The 19,925-nt window shown below is 60.7% G+C and overlaps 1 protein-coding gene across 2 annotated transcripts; it reads right to left on the bottom strand.

Moving 5' to 3' along the window:
• Nucleotides 1-371: 371 nt before the first annotated feature.
• CDK4 (cyclin dependent kinase 4) lies at nt 372-10,502 on the bottom strand. 2 transcript variants are annotated; one of them, XM_044995274.1, is made up of 8 exons: nt 10,309-10,502; nt 9,152-9,385; nt 6,998-7,133; nt 6,474-6,641; nt 4,820-4,929; nt 3,784-3,834; nt 1,608-1,743; nt 372-1,184 (listed from the first exon to the last, which is right to left on the bottom strand). In XM_044995274.1, the coding sequence occupies exons 1-8, from the start codon at nt 10,485-10,487 to the stop codon at nt 1,092-1,094; spliced, it is 1,107 nt and encodes a 368-aa protein (XP_044851209.1). In that variant the 5' UTR covers nt 10,488-10,502; the 3' UTR covers nt 372-1,091. The 2 variants fall into 2 exon arrangements, with proteins under 2 accessions (XP_044851209.1, XP_044851210.1); XM_044995275.1 differs by lacking the exon at nt 10,309-10,502 and adding an exon at nt 9,926-10,060.
• Between the last annotated feature and the right edge of the window lie 9,423 nt (nt 10,503-19,925).

The following is a 19,925-nucleotide window of genomic DNA, read 5'->3' on the forward strand; positions in this document are numbered from 1 at the left end:
CCCTTCCCCCTTGGGGGGGGATGCCAGGTGAGAACACGTACACAGCTCTCAGGGTCCTGTCTCTGGCCCCCCGCTGCAACCTGGATAGACGCTCTGGGAGCAGGGGGCGTGGTTCTGTCCACTGCCGCAGAGGAAGGGGTGTCCGCTTCCTGGGGTCGACAACCCACCCCGGATCTCGGCCCCAAGGGCGAACAAGCCAGTCAAGAGCAATATGGGGCGATGCCCAGCTGCCTCCACTCCAGCGACCCCGTAACCTCCCAGTGTCACTGGGGCAGTGATCAGAGGAAGGGGACCTCTGACCCCCACATGACGAGGGGCGCGGTCCTGGCTTCTCAGCCGCATCAGTCAAAGCCAAGACGCTTTCAGGCAAGCCAAGTGACAAAGCAGGCTGGGGTGGGGCCGCACGCCCATCCCCCTGCCTTCCCTTTATTGGACTCTTACCATGTTTAGAGCCGATTTAAAAAAAAAAAAAAGTGTCTGAGAAAAATCATTATAAATATAAACTGTCGATCTCCGGCCCCGGGGGAGCACCTGCCCCCCCGGATTCCCCAATCCACCCTCAGGGAAGCAACTCCCACCTGTACACCAAGAATCTGGCAGTTCGCCCTGGTAGTAGAAAAACCGCGCGTGAATATTTCTTGTAAAAAAAACCCCACCTGCCCCGAGTGTGGGGAGGGGGAGGGGCCTGTCGTGCTGCTCTCAGCCCCTCGCTGGGGGGTGGGAAGAGCTGAGACCAGCGGCAGGAGGCTGGAATGCGATAAGGCAGCAACAGTTATCTTGTAAACGGTTACAAAAGGCTACTCAAAGTGTCCGTGAGAACGCGGGTGAGGCCCCGCCAGGCCCCCTCCCAACACAAACTGACCTTCAACAGAGCTAGGCCTGCTCGGGGCCAGGCGCCCATGGGGGGGGGACGGGGTTGGGGGAGACGCCACCGGAATCCCAGCGTCCCCGGGGAGGAGGCGTCTCGCTCCCTGCTCGAGTCCGTCTCCATGTGCGTGGGGCAGGTGCAGGGGACCGAACGGGTGCAGAACTGGCACTATCCCGAGTCCTCCGTTGGGTCCCCGTGGAGGGGAGAGGGGGGTGCTGGGGCGTTACCCCTCCACCGGGCTCTTGTCCTGGAGGTAAAGGTGACGCAGTGCGTTGAAGGCCGAGATCCGCTGGTAGGGGTTAAAGGTCAGCATCTCCTAGGGAGGAGAGGAGAAAGGGTTAAATGGGACGGACCCCCACCCTACTGGGTGTTCAAAGAGCGACGGGCGAATTAACAGGACCCTGGGTCCTGTCCCCCCTCCCCGACCCACAGCCCCCCGCTCTCCCAACCCCAGGCTCCCCACCACGCAGCTCTGCTGGTGCTCCTCAATCCCGACCCGCAGCCCCCTGCTCTCCCGGCACGGCACGCTCCCCCCCGCTCTGCCGATGCTCCTGGGCGGGTCATTTCCAGAGCCAGCCGACCCCACGGGCTGGTTTCACGGTGGTGAAACCTTGTCTCTCCAAGCAGCATCAGCAGCTCCAGGGGCTCGGACGCGAAGCCCAGAGGGCCCCCTCCCCAATTCTCCTTCTCAGGCTGAATTATTGCTGCTCCCACGTCGTCTCCCCCCGCCCCGACCTACCAAGAGAAGCTGTGCCCCCAGCTTCTCCATCTCCGGCACAAACATCTCCACGGGCTGTGGGGAGCGTGCCGTGAAGGCGCAGTGCGGCAGGGCCACGTCCAGGGGCCAGTCGTCCTCCGCCGGGAGCCCGATCATGCTGCGGGGGAGGGAAGAGAATGACTGGGACGGGGCAGCAGGGAGGGGGCGGGTTTTGCACAGCCACTGGCACCCAGGCAGGGAGTGGGACATGGGCACTGCCAGCACAGAGCAGAGGTCCACACAGCCCACTGTCCCATCCACCCAAGGGCAGGATGAAGGCGGAAGGTGCGAGGAACCCTGCCCGGGATGCGAGGGACCAGCCTGCCCTGCTAACTCCAGCCAGCGTTTTCCCTCTGCCCTGAGGCTAAAGGACTCTGAGCCCTTGTTTAAAAACAAGCTACTTTTTCTCTCTCTCTCTCTCTCTCTCTCGTTATCCATGGGGGGGGGGGGGTCGGATTCTCGTCTGAACCCTGCCAAGCTCTCGGCCTCGTGAGCTCTTGTGGCAGGGAGTTCCCCAGGCTAACGCGGCATGGGATTCCAAGGATACCGGCTTTCCGTTTCCTTGATAAGCCCTTTGTGAGCCGAGCCCAGGCTCCCTGACCCACTGGCGACTCGCTGTCCCATCTCCCGCCCCATACACAGCCCAAGCCTCTTCAGCCAAGAGCCCCTCCCGGCCCAGTTCCAAATCCCTCACCCACGAGTCCCAGCAGGATCTCCCCCACCCCGGCTCTCTGCCCCTCCAGCCTTGTGTGACGAACTGGGACTGCTCTTAATGTTTCCTCTGAACACTGTAGGGGTGCCTCAGTTTCCCCTCTGCATTTCTTAAGTCTCTAGGTGGTGGGATAAGGGGGTGTCATTGTTGCAGAGCAAAGGGCCAGTGCACATAAATGGCGACACTGTCTCCTGGCAACTGATGGCCGGGGCCCTTCCCCCCTGCAAGGGGGTAGCTAAAGGTGTGGGCGAACAAAGGAATCAGGTGACCTCCTGACCGGGAAAGGAACAAAGCAGAGGAGGAGGGGCTGGAGAGTCAGTTTGGAGCTGGCTGGGGACGAGGAGTGAAGGGCAGACGGGGGGGTCAGGCTCACTGCCCCCCAGGATGGACCCGGCTGAGGGGTCCTGTTCTCTGTACCTACAAGCTCTGTTTTAGCTCATGTTCCTGTCATCAAATGAACCTCTGTGTTACTGGCTGGCCAAGAGTCACGTCTGACTGCGAAGTGGGGGTGCAGGACCCCCTGGCTGCCCCAGGACCCCGCCTGGGCGGACTCGCTGTGGGAAGCGCACGGAGGGGCAGAGGATGCTGAATGCTCCAAGGTCAGACCCAGGAGGTGAAGCCGTGTGAGCTTCTTGCCCTGGAGCCAGTCTGCTCACAGAGAGGAGACTTCCCCAGAGTCCTGGCTGGCTTCGTAGGGAGCAGCTCCAGAGCATCGCCCGGGGACTCCCGGACACCTTGTCTCTGCTAGGAACAAAGGGGCCTCTTTAATCCCCACTAAGGTAACCCATGTTCACCAGACTGTTCCCTTACAGCGGCCACTCTCGGGGGCAAGGGCCGTCTCTGTTCTGTCTGCGCAGCGCCGTGCACCAAGGGGTCCCGGTCTGCGACTGGCGCTCCTAGACGCTACTGTCCCCTCGGCCCCAGGGTTGAAATGCACCTTCCCTCCTCTAGCACAGAGCTGCCCGTGCTGCTGGGCCCCGGGCCGCTTGCACGAGGCGGCTCCCTGGACATTCTGCTCCATGCGGCAAAAAAACCCCTCGGCCGGTCGCCTGCTGCCTTGGCCACCCGGGGAGGGAAGGGGGGATGTGAGAGGAGGTCACTAAGCAGCACAAGGCTGGACCCGGCTTGGTCTGGGAGCACAGCAGGGTGGGTTGGTTACTGAGTGTCCCAGAGAGTTGTTAACAGGGTAAAGGAGACGACAAGCTCCCAGCAGCCCCCCCGCCCCACAAACTCTTGTTTCTACCTCCAGCAGCAGCGCTACACCCAGGCACGCTGCCCCGCCCTGTCCCATCAATCGGCAGCTCTCAACCAGGGCTGGGTCCCCCAGCCCCACCCTGGCTCGGCCCTTAGTGCCTCACCCCCCTCCCCTTGCTGAGATCCCAGGGGGCCACCCCCGCCCCCATCCAGCCCTCTCCTGCAAGACACTAGGGAAGCTTCAGAACTTACTCAAAGATCTTGCCCAGCTGGTCGGCTTCTGAGTTGCCACAGAAGAGGGGCCTGCAGGGGAAAGAGGGGCTGGCTGCTGAGCTGAGCGTGGGGCATGCTCCCCACCGTTAGCCCCCTCCCCCCTCCCTTTGGGGCAGGACCCATATCAGAACCAGAGCCGGGATCTGCTCAGCTGCTCCATCCCCACCCAGAGGTGGCTGCATGGGCACAGACTCCCACCCACGTCACCCTCCCGCCCGCTCAGAGGCCAAAGAAGCTGAACAATGGCGGGAGGGCTTGGAGGGGCCAGTAACCGGCCAGGGCCCAACTCCCCCTCCCCCAGCTAGCCATGACCTGCCCAGAAGGGACCCCCTGGGCACCAGGGCGTCAGCCTCATTATCACACATCCCCCCACCCCTGGAGAGGCCCAGAGCTGAGCCCACAAGGCCGGGAGGGGAGATCTGGCAGCACGGGGCCCCTCCCCGTCTATCAGCACAGAGCCCAGCCGATAAGCCTGGAGGGGGGGGCAGTTCCTGGCTCAGCCCTAATCAATTGTCTCCCAGCTGGGCTTGCTAAGCTCCGGCAAGGGGCTGGGGGAGAGAGGGGAGGCAGAGACCAGCAGGTGGGCTCCCCACCATGGGCTGCCGCCAGCCACAGGCCAGAGCCAAGCCAGCCGTGCCCGTCCTAGTCCCCAGCCGGGCCATGTTACCGCAAGGCAGCGTGACCGACTGGTCGGAGCAGGAGCCTGGGCGTCGGGGTTCCTGGCCCCGTGAGATGCTGGGCAAGATGCCTCCCGCCCAGAGAAGGGACCTGGCAAGACCAACCCCCTGGCATCAAGCACTTTGGGGTCCTGAGTTAAGTGGTGCCGGGGAGATGCCACCCTGGGGGGCTGTGGGTGGGGTTCAAGGTTATACATGGACATGCAGCCAGGCCTACCTGCACCACACACAGCCACGCCCTCACCCGCCCATGCCCACGCCACCAAGTGCCCGCCCGGTGTCTGCAGGCACCCCAGCCCTGCTCAGCCCCCGCCAAGCTCCTCCCCACGCACACTCACTTTCGCCGGAACATCTCGGCAAAGATGCAGCCGACGCTCCACATGTCCACGGGGGTGGCATAGGTCGACTGGAGCAGCACTTCCGGGGCGCGGTACCACAAGGTAACCACCTGCACGGGCACAGTCACGTTGGGGGGGGGAGGCGCGACAACCCCAAAGGGGCCCCTACAGTCAGGCAGCCCCCCAAGGCCACACGTCCTGATGCTTCCCAGAAACAGACTGTGTCCCCATCCCTGGGTAGACGCCTGCTGGGGTTTAGGGCTCCCCTCCCGCAAGCAGCTTATGAGTCCCCCATCTCCTGGAGGGAGAGTCTCTCCAGGGCTGGTTGGAAGCTCAGAGCTCCGGATCCCTGCTGGGCAGGAAATGCCTTTAGGCTGAGTGTCCTCACCCGCCAGTCCCACTTCCTGCTTATGGCACAATATTTACCCTACAGATTCCACGCACCCCACTGGCTGAGGGGAAGCAGCATAGGGGCTGCCAGAGACTGCAGCTTCCCTCCTTCCGCCCCCCAGCACAGGGACCCGCCACACTGGAGCTCGTCTCCGTGGAGACGTGACGGGGTAACCCCCCGACAGCAGCACCCCAGCAACAGACCCAGCCTGCCCAGGCAGGGCTGCCCCAGGCCCTGCCCCCAGGTGCCCCAAGAGCGGGAAGTTAGCAGCTTGGAGAACCCCCAGATCTCTCAGCCCTCAAGCGGGGCAGGGGCCCTCAGACGAGGGCCTGAATCTCCAGCCCCCAGAGAAGGAAGAGCTGCTGAGTCAGGCCCCCTTGCTTCTCACACAGCCGTGCGCTCCAGCTATACCGTGCCCCCCGCCCCGGGTTCTTGGACCCCCAGCCCAACAAGGGCCCTGGGAGCCCAGCCCAGTGATGGCTGAGTGCGCCCAAGCCGCTGCCAGGTTCCCAGTACACCCCGCTCCCAGCAGCATCGGCGGCAGGGGGACCACTCGGCACGGCTGAGGTCTCCCCGGGATCCCCCCTAGGGTGACCGAGGTCCCGATTTTTGCGTCTTTTTCTTATATAGGCTCCTATTACCCCCACCCCCATCCCGATTTTTCACATTTGCTGTCTGGTCCCCCTAATCCCCCGGCGGGTGATGCCCCGTAGAAGCTGAGTGAAGATCCCACTGATGGGGGTAACTGGGAAGCACTCATGTCTGGTCGGCTCCGAACCCTGGGGAAATCCTCCCTTTGCAGCAGAGACGGCACCCAGCGGGCTGCTGCCCCAGCTGCTCGGAGCACCGCGTGGGCTCAGACAGCGAGAGCAGGCCAGGCCAGGCCGGCCCGGGGAAGGAGCCCGTTGCCCAGCACAGGATCTCCGGCTCGGGGCCGGGCCGGCGCCGCTGTGGGAAGATGCCCGCAGCAGAGGATGAGGCAGCAGGCAGTCACCCTCCAGTGACTCAGGCTCATGCGGCTCCCAACCTGCCATCCCCACCCACGGCAGCGGCTCTCCCCTCCCCACAGCGGCAGGAGCCTCAGCACCAAGGGCAGAGGATTCCAGGAGGGAGCTAGGCATCTGCATCACAGGGACAAGTGCGGGACGGCCGGGGGTCTGGGGAGCAGCCGGGGAGGAGGCACCTCAGCATTTCCAAGCCGGGCGCCATGAACCAAAAGCTGCTCCTGTCCACCCCCTCCACATGCACAGGCCGAGGGCTCACCACAGGGGTCAGGGCCATCTGGCAGCTGTAGATCCGGGCCAGGCCGAAGTCCGCCAGCTTCACCTGCCCACTGCTAGTCACCAGGATGTTCTCCGGCTTCAGGTCGCGGTGCACGATGCAATTCGAGTGCAGGAAGTCCAGGCCGCTCAGGAACTGGCGCATCAGGTCCTGGCCGAGCAGGGGGAGAGCGCAGGGTCAGATTCCCCGCCTGCCCCAGCTGCACAGGTGGGGCGGGGGCCAGGGATCCAGAAAGGAAGGACCCTCCTGGGGCATCGAGTCCAGCTCTGGAGCCTGTCATGTCATTCGACTCGTTGTCTTTTGGCTTCACTAGCTCGTCCCTCCCCTGGGCTTCCCCCGGCTGTACTGATGGAGAGCAATCCGATGTGTTTAGGCCAGGCTGAACCAGCCCAGCTCCTGCAGCCTCCTCTGGGCAAGCAGCTCTCCCCTCCCCAATCACCCTGGGTGCCGCGGGGCGGGAGCATCCCCAAAGGTCCCTACAGCCGAGGGCTCGGTTCCCCTCGTACCTTTATCTTCTCCACTGGCAAGCCAGGGGCCGGCGCCTTGTCCAGATACGTCTTCAGGTCCTGATCCACGTGCTCGAACACCAGGGTCACCTTGGTCTCGCGCTCCGTCCGGGTGGTGGCGCAGACGTCCATCAACCTGCGGGGAGGCGGAGAAGGGAGCTTGGCGGGGGCTGGGGATCCGAGTGCGGGAGGGAGGGGCCAGGCAGGGGTCTGACTGACACATGCTCTGCTGGAAGGGGGGCTCCCGCTCGCAGCTGCAGGAACTCAACAATCCAGCTCAACACAACACGAAGGACCGGGGCTGTCTGGGCCCAAGGCGGGACAGATGGGGGCCAGGGACCCCCCCCCAGACCCATCTAGAGGGATGGAACACAGCTCTGCCAATGCCCCTCAGTCCTGACCTGCAGCTCCCTGCTATCCCAGCCCCCCCCCCCCCCGCTCTGCCAATGTCCCTCAATCCCAACCTTCAGCCCCCTCTCCTGCTCCCCATGCTTCATATCACATGGTAATTTGGGGACATGCTTCCTGAACCCCTGTTCTGAGCATGCCCCTGAGCTCACAGCATCAAACCCCCCCCCCCCCCCATAACAGAGCTCCAGCCAGTACTGGGCTGATTTGATTCCCCAGCTGCAGATCCTGCCACCAGATAGCCCAAGGCAGGGCTGGAGACTCTCATCTGGCCAATTCAATCAGCAATTCCTGGGGCCCCTCTGCTTCCTCCCTGCTTCCTGGAAGCTAATCAGCGCAGGACAGGGAGCTCCTTCCCCCACTGCACCGCCTCACTGCCCTCGGGCTCACAGAGGCAGGCAAGGGGCTGGGCACTGCCTGGGAAATGGCTGTGAAGCTGGCAGAGGGAAGAGACAGGCGGGCCGGGCTCACGTGTAGACAGAATGCGACTCAAAGGGACGGAGCCAGCAGAACCGGCCCCTGCAAGCTCCTCTGACAGGGGGAACCGTAGCGCCGAGGGCAGCAGTGTCCTCACCCGCCACCCCGGAGATCACTTGGGGGCAGCGTGCCAGGGCCTGGCCCTTCGCAGTGGGGTCAGGACAGCTCCACTAGCCCCTCTCACCATAGGAGGCCGCCAGGGAGCTAAACGCTTAAAAAGCTACGGTCCCTCGAGATGCGGCTGCCCTCAATCCCCAACGCACCCCCCACACCGCTTCCCCCTGCCGCCCGGCACCCACCCCCCTCCCCAATGGCTTGCCACTCGTCCCACCAGCCCTGCCCCCGTCCCCTCCCGCCAAGGCCCTGCTACCGAAGCTGGATTTTTAGAAGCTCCCGAAAACGTCTCAATTTACCCCCCTGAGCGTCTCGTCCAGCCGGGAGAGGGGCAGGATGGGGACCCCACCCACCAGGGACCTCCTTCCCTGGAGCTCTCCTGCCGTCACCCCAGTGTTTCTGTAAAGCCAGCAGTGCCCCAGGCTGGGGTGGGCCGGACCCCCAGCGGAGCGGAACCAGCTGGCAGAAAAACCCTAACGCAGCAGGCCTATAAACACCTGGGGGCCAAGGCCGGGCTGCTCTTGAGCCTCCTCCCCCACCCCCAGCGCAGGCAGGCCCCTCGGCGGGGGGGAGGACGGACATCCTCTGCCAGGGGAAAGCCGCCCGGCTGCCAGCCGAGCCATCCCGCGGCCCAGCCCCGGCGCCGGCGTTTCAGGACTCGCAGGAAGGAGGCAGCTCCCAGGCCGCCGCGGCTCAATTCCTAGAAGCGGCCGCACGTTTCCCAGAGCTGGAAAACCGAGCGCAAAGCGGCCTGGGGCTGCTTCCAGCTCCCTGGGATTAGCTCATACAGGAAGAGAGGCCCCAGAGAGCAGGGCAGGGTTCTGTCCCCTGCACGGCCACTCCAACCTCCCAAGCAGGCCTAGCCGCGTGCCTCCTACGCAGACCCCCGATTGGGGACCCCTCCCCACTTCTTGTCTCCCACCCACAGCCCCAAGCCCCCCCCCCATGGGATACTGATTCCCCTTCTTGCACCGCCCGGGGCCTTTATCCCAGAGGGAAGTGGCTGTTGGGTCCCCAAAACCAAACTCCCTCCAATGCAAACTAAGCGCCCGCCAGCCCCTGCCCCACGTGACTGGGCACCACGTGCAAGTCCTCCCCGGTCTCGGCTTCCCCCCAGCCCTCCCCGGTCCGTACAGCCGCCCCCCCGCGCCTCACCGCACGATGTTGGGGTGGTCGAAATGCTCCAGCCGCTTGAGCAGCGCCACCTCGCGCACGGTGGAGAGCGGCAGCCCGTTCTCGTTGGTCTGGACGCGCACGTTCTTGAGGGCCACGAACTTGCCGCTCTGCAGGTCCCGGGCCTTGTAGACGGTGCCGTAGGCGCCGACGCCGATCTCCGCCACCGGCTCGTACTGCGCCCGCATCTCCTTGGCCATCCTGGCTCCACGCCGGCTAGGAGGGAAGGGGGACGGCAGGTTAGGCAAAGACTCCGGCAGAGGGGATTACGAACTGTTAGCAACCCCGCCTGCTCCCTCTTGCACCCCCACTGCCCAGCCCGCTCCCCCTCACTCAGATACCCCGTCTGCTCCCCCCCCCAGCTCAATCCCATGGGGCCGCCCCCCCCGCCCAAGATAGAGGTGTCACCTTCCACCCCAGCCCACCCCCGAAACACACAATATGGGGCTCCTGCAGCAGAGCCAGGGCAACCCCACAACTGCCCAGCGCCCGGGAGCCTGAGCGACCCCAGAAAGGCTGCCCCACCACCACAGACCCCCCCACACACACAGACACACATTACAGCTGTCCCATGCCACCCTAAAACTGCACCGACACCCCCCCCCATACCCGCAGCCACCCTACAACAGCAGCGACCTGGGCCCCAGACCCCTTGCGCAGCCCTACAAGGGCACCCACGTGGGGGGAGGGAGGAGGAAGCACGCGACGCGTGGGGCCCAGCCCCCATCGGCGACCCTACAATAACAGACACCCCACCTGGCCATTTCAGCGCAGAAACCCTGCTCCGGCCCCGCTGGGCAGAGGGAGGCTCCGGTCCGGTCGCTGGGGAGGCTCCGGGCAAAGGGCTGGTCCCACCCCGGTCCCACTCCACCGGCCAGGGCCAGCCCTGCCCCCACCGGCCCGCACCATGTGCTGTGGGGGAGGGGACGGGGCTGAACTGCCCCTCCCCGGGGAATCCCCATGGGGACCAGCAACTCCGCCCCCCCCCCCGGCAGGGGCTAACTGGGGGGGGCAGTGCAGGGGGGGGCAGAATTCCCAGGCGGGGGGGGGGGCGGGGGGAGCTGTAGGGGCCGCGGGGGGGGTCTGTAGGGAGGCGGGGCCCGGGAGGGGGAGGTCGGGGGGGGGGGGCGCGGACTCACCCCGAGGTGGCAGCGCAGCGGTCGGGGCCGGGGGCCGCGGGTGTCGGCGGCGGGGCCCGGGCGGGGGCGGGGCCGGAGGACCGGAACCAGCGAGACGGGCCGGCTGGAAGGTCGATGGAGCAGCCCCCTCCCCCCACTCGCCCGGACGCCTGGGTTCCTTGGCGGGAGTCTGGACGCATGGGTTCCTTGGTTCCGTGGGCGGAGCCCGGACGCCTGGGTTCCGTAGGGCGTGGGGAGCCCGGACTCCTGGGTTCCGTGGAGCGTGGGGAGCCCGGACTCCTGGGTTCCTTGGTTCTCTGGGAGGAGCCTGGACTCCTTGGTTCCGTGGGGTGTGGAGAGCCCGGATTCCTTGGTTCCGAGGGCGGAGCCCTGAGTTCTGTGGGGTGTGGAGAGCCCGGACGCCTGGGTTCTGTGGGAGGAGCCCAGACTCCTGGGTTCTGTGGGGTGTGGCGAGCCTGGACTCCTGGGTTCTGGGCAGGTTTCGAGGGCCCCTGTCTCCGAGGAGGGGCAGAGTGGGGCAAGGCCGAGCTCCCCTCCCCCTGGCAAAGGCCCTGCTCCCTTTCTGAGGTGGGATAACAGCTCTACTACTGCTGCCAAACCCCCCCTACCCACAGCCACCCTACAACAGCAGCGACCTGGGCCCCAGACCCCTTGTACAGCCCCACGTGGGGGGAGGGAGGAGGAAGCACACGACGTGGGACCAGATGGCATTCACCCAAGAGTTCTGAAAGAACTCAAATGTGAAGTTGCGGAACTATTAACTAAGGTTTGTAACCTGTCCTTTAAATCGGCTTCGGTACCCAATGACTGGAAGTTAGCTACTGTAACGCCAATATTTAAAAAGGGCTCTAGGGGTGATCCCGGCAATTACAGACCGGTAAGTCTAACGTCGGTACCAGGCAAATTAGTTGAAACAATAGTAAAGAATAAAATTGTCAGACACATAGAAAAACATAAACTGTTGAGCAATAGTCAACATGGTTTCTGTAAAGGGAAATCGTGTCTTACTAATCTATTAGAGTTCTTTGAAGGGGTCAACAAACATGTGGACAAGGGGGATCCGGTGGACATAGTGTACTTAGATTTCCAGAAAGCCTTTGACAAGGTCCCTCACCAAAGGCTCTTACATAAATTAAGCTGTCATGGGATAAAAGGGAAGGTCCTTTCATGGATTGAGAACTGGTTAAAGGACAGGGAACAAAGGGTAGGAATTAATGGTAAATTCTCAGAATGGAGAGGGGTAACTAGTGGTGTTCCCCAAGGGTCAGTCCTAGGACCAATCCTATTCAATTTATTCATAAATGATCTGGAGAAAGGGGTAAACAGTGAGGTGGCAAAGTTTGCAGATGATACTAAACTACTCAAGATAGTTAAGACCAAAGCAGATTGTGAAGAACTTCAAAAAGATCTCACAAAACTAAGTGATTGGGCAACAAAATGGCAAATGAAATTTAATGTGGATAAATGTAAAGTAATGCACATTGGAAAAAATAACCCTAACTATACATACAACATGATGGGGGCTAATTTAGCTACAACGAGTCAGGAAAAAGATCTTGGAGTCATCGTGGATAGTTCTCTGAAGATGTCCACGCAGTGTGCAGAGGCGGTCAAAAAAGCAAACAGGATGTTAGGAATCATTAAAAAGGGGATAGAGAATAAGACTGAGAATATATTATTGCCCTTATATAAATCCATGGTACGCCCACATCTCGAATACTGTGTACAGATGTGGTCTCCTCACCTCAAAAAATATATTATAGCACTAGAAAAGGTTCAGAAAAGGGCAACTAAAATGATTAGTGGTTTGGAGAGGGTCCCATACGAGGAAAGATTAAAGAGGCTAGGACTCTTCAGCTTGGAAAAGAGAAGACTAAGGGGGGATATGATAGAGGTATATAAAATCATGAGTGATGTTGAGAAAGTGGATAAGGAAAAGTTATTTACTTATTCCCATAATACAAGAACTAGGGGTCACCAAATGAAATTAATAGGCAGCAGGTTTAAAACAAATAAAAGGAAGTTCTTCTTCACGCAGCGCACAGTCAACTTGTGGAACTCCTTACCTGAGGAGGTTGTGAAGGCTAGGACTATAACAATGTTTAAAAGGGGACTGGATAAATTCATGGTGGCTAAGTCCATAAATGGCTATTAGCTAGGATGGGTAAGAATGGTGTCCCTAGCCTCTGTTCGTCAGAGGATGGAGATGGATGGCAGGAGAGAGATCACTTGATCATTGCCTGTTAGGTTCACTCCCTCAGGGGCACCTGGCATTGGCCACTGTCGGTAGACAGATACTGGGCTAGATGGACCTTTGGTCTGACCCGGTACGGCCGTTCTTATGTTCTTAGGCCAGCCCCGGGGCCACAGGCAGTCTGCTCCTGTGTGCCAAGGGGCCAGCCGCCCCTGGGTTGATCCCTGCTGACAGCCACGTATGACCCATCCTGGCTTCCCTGCCAGAGCGCCACCCGTCCTTGGTGCCTGAGGTGCGGGGTGCTACTCTGAAGGGGCCCAGCCTGGCATCCCCAACACTCACATCCGGCCCCTTGAGGGCAACTCTGAGGCTCTTCTTTCCCCTCCCCCACCTTCGTGGCCCCCAAGGAAGCAGCAGAAGCCTCCCAGGAACCCATCTGTCTAGTGTAAACCCCCCACCCCGGTTGGCTTGAACTCTGGATCATCAGCACCACGACACAGATCTCCTCTAGCATCGCCAGCCCCAGTAGTGAGCTGTTATCTTCCAGGTGCACCAGCCAAGGAGAAGGCTTATTGTGGTAGCACCTAGGAACCCCAATCTCGGAGCAGGACCCCATTGTGCACAGGCCTGTGCCTGGTTGCCGCATCTGCATCGCTGACTGTTTCAGGCAGGCTTCTCTTGGATCTGTTGAGTCGGCACCACTAAAGGTGGTTGGGTCGTGGTGCTGCTCCCAGCCCCCAGAGCTTGTGATGGGGCCGGGGTGCCCCAAGGGAGCTCCTCTCTCTCCATGCAGACTTTTCTTCCTTCTCTCAGCCCCTTGGCAGCAACACATTCCTCTGTGACTGGGATCCGTGTCACCCCCTGGTCCTCTTTCCTCCTGGGCCATCCACACAGTCAGCAGAGGGCAGCTCTCTCATGCCACTAAAGCTCTGGATGCATGGTGACTGCTGCACGTCCTGCCAGCCTCCCCCTGCATCCCAGCCCACGGGGATGGGGGCCCTCGCGGCTTCCCAGCCGTGGTGCACACCCCAGTCTTGTCCACAGCTGGACCCCATCTAGGAGAACTCCTGGAAGCTGCTCCCTCATGATTCCATCCCCACTCCCCTGGATTCCATTGCCTTCTGGTCACTAATTGTGGTTGCTGTGGTGGTGACTCAATGGAGGTTGTCAAGGCTCATTCCCCACGCTGGCACTCCGAGTGCAGAAGGTGGGGCCCGCAAGGATTCTAAAAATTAATCACTGGCCCCTCCAGCCTTGTATTAAACTTCCAAGGTTACAGCTTTTCTCTGACCTTGGATGGGTAGATGCTGCCACCGCCCAAGTGCAGAACCCCTTTGGGAGCCCAGGAAGGAGCACTTGGGAATTCCTTCCTATGGGGTACCCTCATGCCGTTTCACACACCCCTCCGGGGAAGAGCTGAGAAGGGGGGGGAGGAAATCAGCTGTTGCCACCAGCTAATTAAACAATCTGCAGAAACCTCTTAAGACACAAAAATCCAATTCTGTTCTTAAAAAAGGTAAATTTTATTAATAAAAAAAGAAAGCAAGAAAATACATCTGGGAATTCAGGCTATTGCCAGGTTTAATAAGAGCAACTACAAGGATTAAGCACCAAGAATCGCTTTCTTGAGGTCCAGCTTAAAGGTTACAAGCAAAGCAAAACAAAAGCACCTGGGATTAGCACAGAGGAATCTACAAGCCATAAAGAAATAAAAGAGAGAAACCTAATTGCGTCTTCCTAGACACTTCCTGATCTACTTACATAGCTGGGGTTTTAAATGTGTAGTTGCTAGGGATGATACTGATGATTTTTTCATACCTGGTCCAAGCTCCTTACAACATGCTCTGCCCTGTCTGCCTCTCCCTGGGAGAACAACAGACAGACAAAGGGGGGGGGGGCTTTTCTCAATTTAAAAAAGTTCGAGCCTTCCCGTTGGCTCTTCTGGCCAGGTGCCCACTCACTTCCTTTTACCTGTGCATAGCGGTGAGACTTTAACCCTTTACAGGTAGGGCAATTAGAGAACAGCTACCAAGAGGGATTTTATAGCCCCTGGCTGGCTGGGTGTCTGTAAAAGGAAGCTCCCCCGCTGCTCCTTCGTTTATCACAGAGATGGATCCCCCACCTCCAAAGCTTCCTAAGGTCCCTAAGCCAGGCTGGTCAGGTGCAGCATTGCCCAGACAATCATGTAAAACAAAGGTTTCTTGCAGCCCAGACCCAGCCAGGAATGATGGGCTCGGCTCAGCTCGTAGCCATGTGTCATACCGGTGGGGTTTTGCAGCGCCCAGGTGATGCTGGGACACCACACCGCCAACTCCTGCCGGATCGCTCTCCTCTCCCTCTGGATTCAGCTGCCTCATGTCATTTCGCTGTATCATTGGCAAGACGCGGGGCCTCTCTGGCTGCCGGTCCCAAGGTGCTAACCCCACTCTGCCAGGCTTCCTGGGGGGTGGAGCAAGGGCTGCCATAGCCTTTCTAAGAGTCTAAGTTGAGGGAATCTGGGCTTGCACCCTGGGATCCTGGACAATCAATCTCCCATCAGCTGGCTCAGGGGATTGTAGTTTCCAGTGGCATTTGCATCTCCAGCTGCCTGCAAACCCCATGGGCCACGAGGCCCCCAGCTAGCAGCCAAACACGGCAGCGTCTGCTCATGCAAACTGCAGCCCAGCAAGCCTCCCTGCATCCTTCTGCTGGCACTGTGGTTGGGGATGCTCTTCCGCTCCATGCCATGCCTGCCCAGGCAATTCTTCAGCCCGGCCTGGAGCAAAGCAGAAGATTCCTTGTGGAGTTGTGATCTGCTCCCTCTGCTCAGGAGTGTGGGCACAGAGCCTGACAGTGCCTCCTTGCATGGCAAACAGGCCAACACAAGGAACGCTCGGGGACCTGTCTGTAAACGGCCTTTTGGTCGTTACGCTTTATAATTAGTTGAAGCCACTTAAATCAACTCAAGACATTGTTGCTCCTTTCTGCTGTGAAGCTGCACATTGCGATAATTGATTATTTTATTTAGAGCTGGCCGCGCGGCTCCGGCTCCAGGGCTGCCGACGAGCCAAAACTGGCATCGGCTATGCCCAGAGAGACAGCAAAGTGGGGCGGAGGGGAAGATGCCCCCTCATGTGGGACACAGCATGGTGCCGCAGCAAACCAGGGCTCTGGAGTGGTATTAATGAGTGTCTGGCATTTCCTGATAGTAACAAAGAGAAATGGCGAAAGGGCCCCATACATCAGCAGTTCCAGGCAGGGATCTGGTCTCCCCTTGTCTGCCAAACTCCCGGTGCACCCCAAGCACCCTAGGGACTCGGAACAGAAAATTGAGCCTTTGTACATTTCACATGGAGCCGGATTTTAGCCCCAGAGCCAAGCGGAGACAGGGAGGAGATTTCCCAAGGTGTCTCCCAGCTATTTCTCAAGGTATGATTCCAGTCTCTTTGTAACCAAAAAGGGCGGGGTTGGGGTTTGTTTGATTTCCTGTGCATGTGCTCAGGAGAGAGAGGGGTCGATAGCGGGACACCCTAACCAGCGCTGGGTGGGGAGGGCCTGGGCCGTCCATCCCTGCCCACACAGCCTCTCCTGCTTTTCCGGCATTGGCCTGGCCACATCCAGCTCTGCTGATGCACCTCAAGTCTGATCTTCTGCCCCGGTGATTCCAGTCCCGGGCTCCCCGTGCACCGCTTGGCTAATGCACCAATATTCTAGGCTCTAACGTGGCTCATAAACCCGCTGCAATCTCGGCTTCTGAGGACACGGGTCACGGAAGGGAAGGGCTGGAATAGAGACCCACCGAGCGTTATGTGCTGCCTCTCGGGGTGCGAGGTTGAATCGAGTCCTGTTGCAAGGGAGGTTCCTGCTCAGAGGAATCCAGCAAGCTCTCGGGGCTCATTCCTAAGGCTCTGTCTACACTACTGCCTATGCTGCAAAACGTGTGTCGCTCAGGGGGGTGAATATTCCACCCTCCTGAGCGAGCGACACAAGTCACACCCCAAAAGTGCCCATGTGCCCAGCAATATGTTGGCGGGAGAGCTTCTAATGCCCTACGACATTTGGGGGTTTAACCCCCGTGTCCCCTCTGACGAGCGAGGAATGGCTACTGCAGTCTCCGCACTGCCCCATGCTTTGGGATGGGGCTCGCAGTTCCTAGAACCCCCTGCAGCAGGTGCTGGGCTCTTCCTGTTTCTGCATTAGAGGATGAGCTCCGGGCTGGGATCCTAAACCCCAGAGGCCTGCCAGCTCTGCGGGGACTTCACCGACCCTCTAGGTCTTTGCAGCAGGGCAGACTCGGGGAGTTGATTGTGGCCGTCCCTTCCAGCAGATCCGCATCCTTGCTCTTAATCCCCAATCAAGTGGGGTTCCCCTCCACACCTCCCTTCCCTGTTCCCCAGTTTGGGGGGAGGGGCAGTAGGAGGGGAGGGGATCCAGCTCTTCAAAGCTCAGCCCCAGATGTCTCTTGCATTTCATGGTGTGCTGGGCCCCCCTAGTGGACACCTGGGCCCATCGCAGCTTTCGGACTCTCCGGGGGGCAGAAAGGTCCCGGGGGATGGGGAGTAGGGTACGGCGGGGGCTTGAGATGGACCCCACTGGGTGGGGTGCGTGGCTTTGACGCTGTACCTGGCAGCCCGATTAAAAGGTGCGATGCTGGGAGAGGTGAGGGCGGGGAGCAGGCAGGTCGAAAAGCACACGGCTTAAATGTCCCTGCCACCCACCCATGGCTGGGAGCTGGAGCAGGTGTCCGGGGCTTCATGCAGCCAGACATACTGGGGTCATGGGTAGCAGGCCAGGCTGCAGATGGCAAAGGACGGTGTCAGTGTGGGTTTTGGCCTCCATCGTTACTGTTAGCAATGCAAACCCCACCGCCACCCCAGCTCCACAGCGCCTCCTCTCTGCTGCCTGGGAAGATCCAGAGACAGCCCGGTCGTCAACCCCCGGCCGTGAGAGGGGAGCCAGCCCCAGGCTCTGCTGAGGGGTCTGCCGGCCGCTCGGAATGGATTTAGAGGCTTGGCGTGGTGCTGGGTCTGACGCCCACCCAGGGCCTGCGCTGTCCTGGGAGCCAGACAGGAGGATGGGAAATTAAATGGGTCAGAGAAAAAGAGACTGGCTGGCCACCTGCAGGAGAGATCACGGGGAGAAGGGAAAGGAAATTGACCACCTCCCACTGCTGCAGGGAGTCAGGGGGTCCTGACCCTTCCTCTGGGCTCCGCACGCTGCAGCCGCTCGTCTTCAGCTCAGGGGCTGACACTCCTGCCCGGCTGCCGTGGAAGCGAAAGCCGCCACGTCGCTATTTAAACCGACGAGAGGTTGATGCGGGGCTCTGGGGCGGGGGGAGGTGCCCACCCGTTGGCTGCGGGGGGCCGTGCATGCGAAAGGCGCCATGGTACGAAGGCACCGTACCAAGCATGCGATGTAGCCCTCAGGAGTCCACTCAGTCCCGCCCAGCGGTTCCCAACCTCTTTGGGCTCAGGACTCGTTTTATGACCTGTCACGACCCAGTAAATAGGCTGGGAGTGGAGGCCCTGGGGTGGTTTCGGTCTGTCTGATCCTGCCCCCTTGGGGGGCTTGGGTCCTGCCTGCCACTCACTCCACAGTGGCAGCTCCTGCAGCTCCTGTGCTGTGGGGCTGGCTGGGCTTGGCTCTCCCCACTAGGGGGACGTGGCGACCTCTGGGGTTGCGGCACCGCTCAGGTTTGGCCCCGCCGCCCCGGCTGGATCAAATGTGTGTGAGTGGAGATGTGAGCCGGCTTGCAGCGCCACTCACCCGAACTCGGCCTACCCGGGCTCCCGTCGTCGTGACGGCTGGGCCAAACCTGAGTGGCGCCGGGAGCCCAGAGGCTGCGGTGCCGGGAGAGGAGCCCAGAGGCTGCGGTGCCGCGAGGTGAGCCCAGCCTGCCCCGTGGGACAGGAGCTGCCGCAACCCAATTCTGGGTCTCGACCCACAGGTTGAGAAACCCTGGTCTCGACACCAATGCCTTGCGCCATCTCTGCACCAGGGTGAATTTGGGTGGGGGCAAAGGCCTGACGTCGGCTAGGAAGGCTTTGGGAGCTGCCAGGCCCTCGCCCTGGCTCTGCTGTCACACACATGCGCAAACCTGCTGATATCACACACACACACACACACACACACACACGTGCTCCCTTTGGCACATTCCAGTTAGCAGCAGCGAGTCCCCGGCAGCCTCCTCTCAAGCCAGCCGGGTGCCCCCGAGGGAACACACCACCTTGCCGGAGACGTACCGAGTGACAATGTCACGGGAGACGAAGGCGAGCGATGTTCTCAGCTCCTGCGTTTCCCCGCGGGGGCGGTGATCGAAGGGAAGCGTTCCCTTTCCATGGCCCCTCTCGCTGGGCTGCCATGCTGCACGTCACCGAGCCCGCATCTGGCACACCGCCCGGGGCTTCTACACGGCGATCCCTCGTCCAGCACGGCCGGCTTCCCCAGACACTTTGTGCCGGGGGATCCCCCAGGCGCCATCCTGAGGCGAAAGCATCCAGTTGCCTTTTAGTACCTTTGATCTGCCCCGGCCTTCGTGTGGCGCTGAAATTCCAGACGCAGCCGGTGCCCAGGGTCACGGGACGTGAGGGAGGGCAGCCTTGTGGTTAACGCGCTCGATGAGGACACAGGAGCTGCGACTTCACTTCCCAGCTGTGCCACAGATCTTGGGCAAGTCCCAGGGAGACAGATCTTCCGCAGAGTGGCCCTGCTCCCATTTAGGTGTTTGAATAAAGGACCAGATTTGTCAGAAGAGCTCAGCTGGCTTCAATCCTGGGTGCTGAGCCCTGTTCAAAATCCCGCCGTCTCTGAGCCTCAGCATCCACCCGGAGAACAGTCCTGCCTTTCTTCCCCCCTTTGTCTTGTCTGGTTAGTTCCTTTGGGGCGGGCCCTGGCTCCCCATCTGCGGCAGCACCTGGCACAACGGAAGCCCCAATCTTGGTCGGGGAATAATAAGGGGCTACAACTGGAGGGCAACCCTGAATAAGGATGGAAGGTCTAGTGGGTAGAGCAGCGAGCCTGGGGGAGGAGTCCTGGCTTCCAGTCACTTAGGCCCGGTTCCTCCAAGGAAATCAATGGGAATTAGGAGCCCAGATCCCACTGGGGGTTCATAGTGTCCAAGATCACCTAGTCTGACCTCCTGTATAACACAAGCCAGAGAACTTCCTCACGAGAATTCCCAGAGCAGAAACACGTCCCATCTTGATCTAAAAATGGTCACTGATGGAGAATCCACCACGCCCCTTGGGAAATTGTGCCAGTGGTCTGGATCCAATGGCTCTGGGGCTTAGTCGCGCCATGCCTCAGTTTCCCCCACTGGGGATAATGCTCCACTAGCTCCCGGGGTGCTGTGAAGCGCTCAGATACCAGGGTGATGAGGACATGGCTAGGTAGGGATCAGGCATGGCTACCTAGGGACATGGCTAGGTAGGGATCAGGCATGACA

The sequence above is a fragment of the Mauremys mutica genome, chromosome 20 (genome assembly GCF_020497125.1).
Source record: "Mauremys mutica isolate MM-2020 ecotype Southern chromosome 20, ASM2049712v1, whole genome shotgun sequence".
Taxonomy (NCBI): Eukaryota; Metazoa; Chordata; order Testudines; family Geoemydidae; genus Mauremys; species Mauremys mutica.

Coding starts and splice junctions, on each gene's coding strand:
- CDK4 (XM_044995274.1), bottom strand. CDS start 10,487: ATGCGTCCAGACTCCCGCCAAGGAACCCAGGCGTCCGGGCGAGTGGGG. Junction 4,930..6,473: donor AGATGGCCCTGACCCCTGTG/GTGAGCCCTCGG, acceptor GTGCCCGTGCAG/GTGGTTACCTTGTGGTACCG. Junction 1,744..3,783: donor CAGCTGGGCAAGATCTTTGA/GTAAGTTCTGAA, acceptor CCTCCCCCGCAG/CATGATCGGGCTCCCGGCGG.